At 36.5% G+C, this 2395-nt stretch overlaps 1 protein-coding gene across 1 annotated transcript in view; it reads right to left on the bottom strand.

The window, feature by feature from the left end:
- The window catches only part of tmtc4 (transmembrane O-mannosyltransferase targeting cadherins 4), a 23097-nt gene extending 20969 nt beyond the window's left edge, over nucleotides 1-2128 (bottom strand). The window contains exons 1-2 of the mRNA XM_014018798.1: nucleotides 1369-2128; nucleotides 1107-1222 (exon numbers count right to left, since the gene is read on the bottom strand). Of these exons, the coding sequence (XP_013874252.1) occupies nucleotides 1107-1222; nucleotides 1369-1530 (278 nt within the window). The 5' untranslated portion in view covers nucleotides 1531-2128. The remainder of the gene's footprint in view (nucleotides 1-1106; nucleotides 1223-1368) is intronic.
- Nucleotides 2129-2395: the final 267 nt, after the last annotated feature.

The raw sequence follows: 2395 nt of genomic DNA on the forward strand, positions 1-2395 counted from the left end.
GTGAATCTATGCCACGAAGAATTGAGGCAGTTCTGAAGGCAAAAGGGGGTCCAACCCGTTACTAGTATGGTGTACCTAATAAAGTGGCCAGTGAGTGTATTACAGAGTTGTAAAGCAAGCAAATTTAATTTCAATTTTTTATAAAAAAAAAAAAACCTTGCACATCATGCATCACATGCATAACATCAGATTACATTCAGTTTATCTTTATGCAGTCAGAACATTGAACAGTGAGAACTGTATTTGCATTTCACATTTCTTCTTGCAACATCCATCACTCAGCTTAAGTAAAAAGTAATGCAGTGCTTTTGAGATACAGTATCAGGAAATGAAATACTGCAATACCTCAGTGTTTCTTTTTTTTCTTGTACCCAAATGGTAGCTCCAGAAAAGGTGTGCAAGAGTTTTAGATAAGATTTGTTTGTACAATGTTTGATCCTTTTAACAAACTGATGCAAAATTTGTATAGCTAGCAAAATATTTAATGCTTGACCTATTTTATGTAACTCAGAACAAAAATGAGATAAGTCACTTGTGCATTACAAATATAAAATCTGAAACAATATTGGCATAATTTATCTTCTCTTAGTTTTGGCACCAATGTTGTTTTTGGCTGAAAGATTATTTGTTTAATTCATCACTGCCTAATAAAACCTGTTTCTTTTAATCAAACCWGGCACCTATCAAYTGGCCCAGGTTGTTCAAAATAAGAAAAAAAAATGCTGTGTCAAATCTTATGGCCTGTGTTCAAAGAAAAGCTGAATATCTTTTCATGTTACAACTTATACTTAATTGGATATTTTAAAAAATGAAAACTTTTAGGTTTTGTTTCACAGTACACCCTCAAGCTGTTCACAGTTACTTTATGACCGGCATTATTTGAACCWTTTGAAATTTGCTAAAAATTGCTTCAAGTTCTTTGTGACTTACTCAGAAGAACGTGTTTTATAGAGTATTATTTATGTTAATTTAAGTTCCTTTTGTTGTGACAGAGTTGACAGAGAACAACTTAGTGACAATATTTCTATTAAAAAACAGGACTTATTTTAAGTAACTAAAGTTTAAGACCGGACAGAAAGGAGGATCATTATTATTACTTTTTTTACCTAAATGTCAGGACAGTGAGTGGTCGATAGGATTTGTGACTAGAGTTGCTACTCAGATTGCTTCCCCAGAAATCATTGTTCCAGATGTTGCTCAGGGGTGATGCTGGTTTCAGATCCTGCAACATACACATACATAAAAAACAAACACATAAATGAACTAATTTCAGCAGACAGAACTTGTTATACACACCATGTCATCTATGATAAAGTTGTTTTACATTACGTATAAAGCATTCGAGATTATCAGATAATGATAACTGACCTTGTTGTTGACAATAGCTTCAGAATCGTCAAACACAAACTCTCCATCGTAGCTGTTTACGAAGCACAAAAGCCCCACCAGAGCCACAGTCAGCTTCGCCTGGACTGGAGCAAGTTTTGGCAAGGGTAAATGGTGATCCCAGTAAACTTGAGTCACTGCCATAATGCACAGGATCCTTGTTCATCCTATACTATTATCTCCCTGAGACGATGAAGATGAATGCAGACAGAGTCATACCGTGTCACCTGCTAGAAACGCACCCAGCATCAGGTACTGTACAGGCTGATGGGTGGCTCATAAAATCTGAGTCTTTGAACACACCGTGCGGGTATATCTTATCTTTTCACATACACGTTCGAGAGGTCGCTGCGTGCAAGTTAACCTGTCTCACGAAAACAAAATCCATCAGTTATCTGTCTCTGCGCAGCTGCACACGATTACGAAGTGCTCCTCTGTGTTGCAGATGGAGAATAATCACGCTTTATTATCTTGATGGTCTAAGGTCAAGTGTATTCCCAGTTTTGCTAGCCAATCATGCTAAACTTTAGCAGTATGTCAATGTTAGCAGACGCTATGTCCCATTAAATACGAGTTCAAACGTGGCATACGCGTGGTCGTAACTATTTTCAGATAATATTGTGAAACTAAAAGCTGTACTTAGCCGACACAGTGAGGATAACTAATAGTTCAAAGTAATCCATGTGAGGTTCAGTCAACGCGCTGGAGGCTGTAAACAAACACACACGCTTAATGTCAACACTTCCGCTAAAGCGTAATAGTCACGTGTTCTGTTTCAACCAATTAGCAATGTTGAATGAGTGACATCATTACGTAGGTGGGTTATGGTGAGTTCAGGTTGGGTGAAGCCAAAAAGGCAAAAAGGACGAGTTTTTATTTAATCTCTGTTTATAAATTATGTTGATTGAATTGTTTTTTTTTTCTGGCTGGGGTTTTAGCAGAAAATTAGTTTTAGAAGTTAAAATATCGTTTGACAAACATTTTTGAGGTGCTAATGACATGAAATTTT

The sequence above is a fragment of the Austrofundulus limnaeus genome, unplaced genomic scaffold (genome assembly GCF_001266775.1).
Source record: "Austrofundulus limnaeus strain Quisiro unplaced genomic scaffold, Austrofundulus_limnaeus-1.0 Scaffold202, whole genome shotgun sequence".
In the NCBI taxonomy this organism is placed as follows: domain Eukaryota; kingdom Metazoa; phylum Chordata; class Actinopteri; order Cyprinodontiformes; family Rivulidae; genus Austrofundulus; species Austrofundulus limnaeus.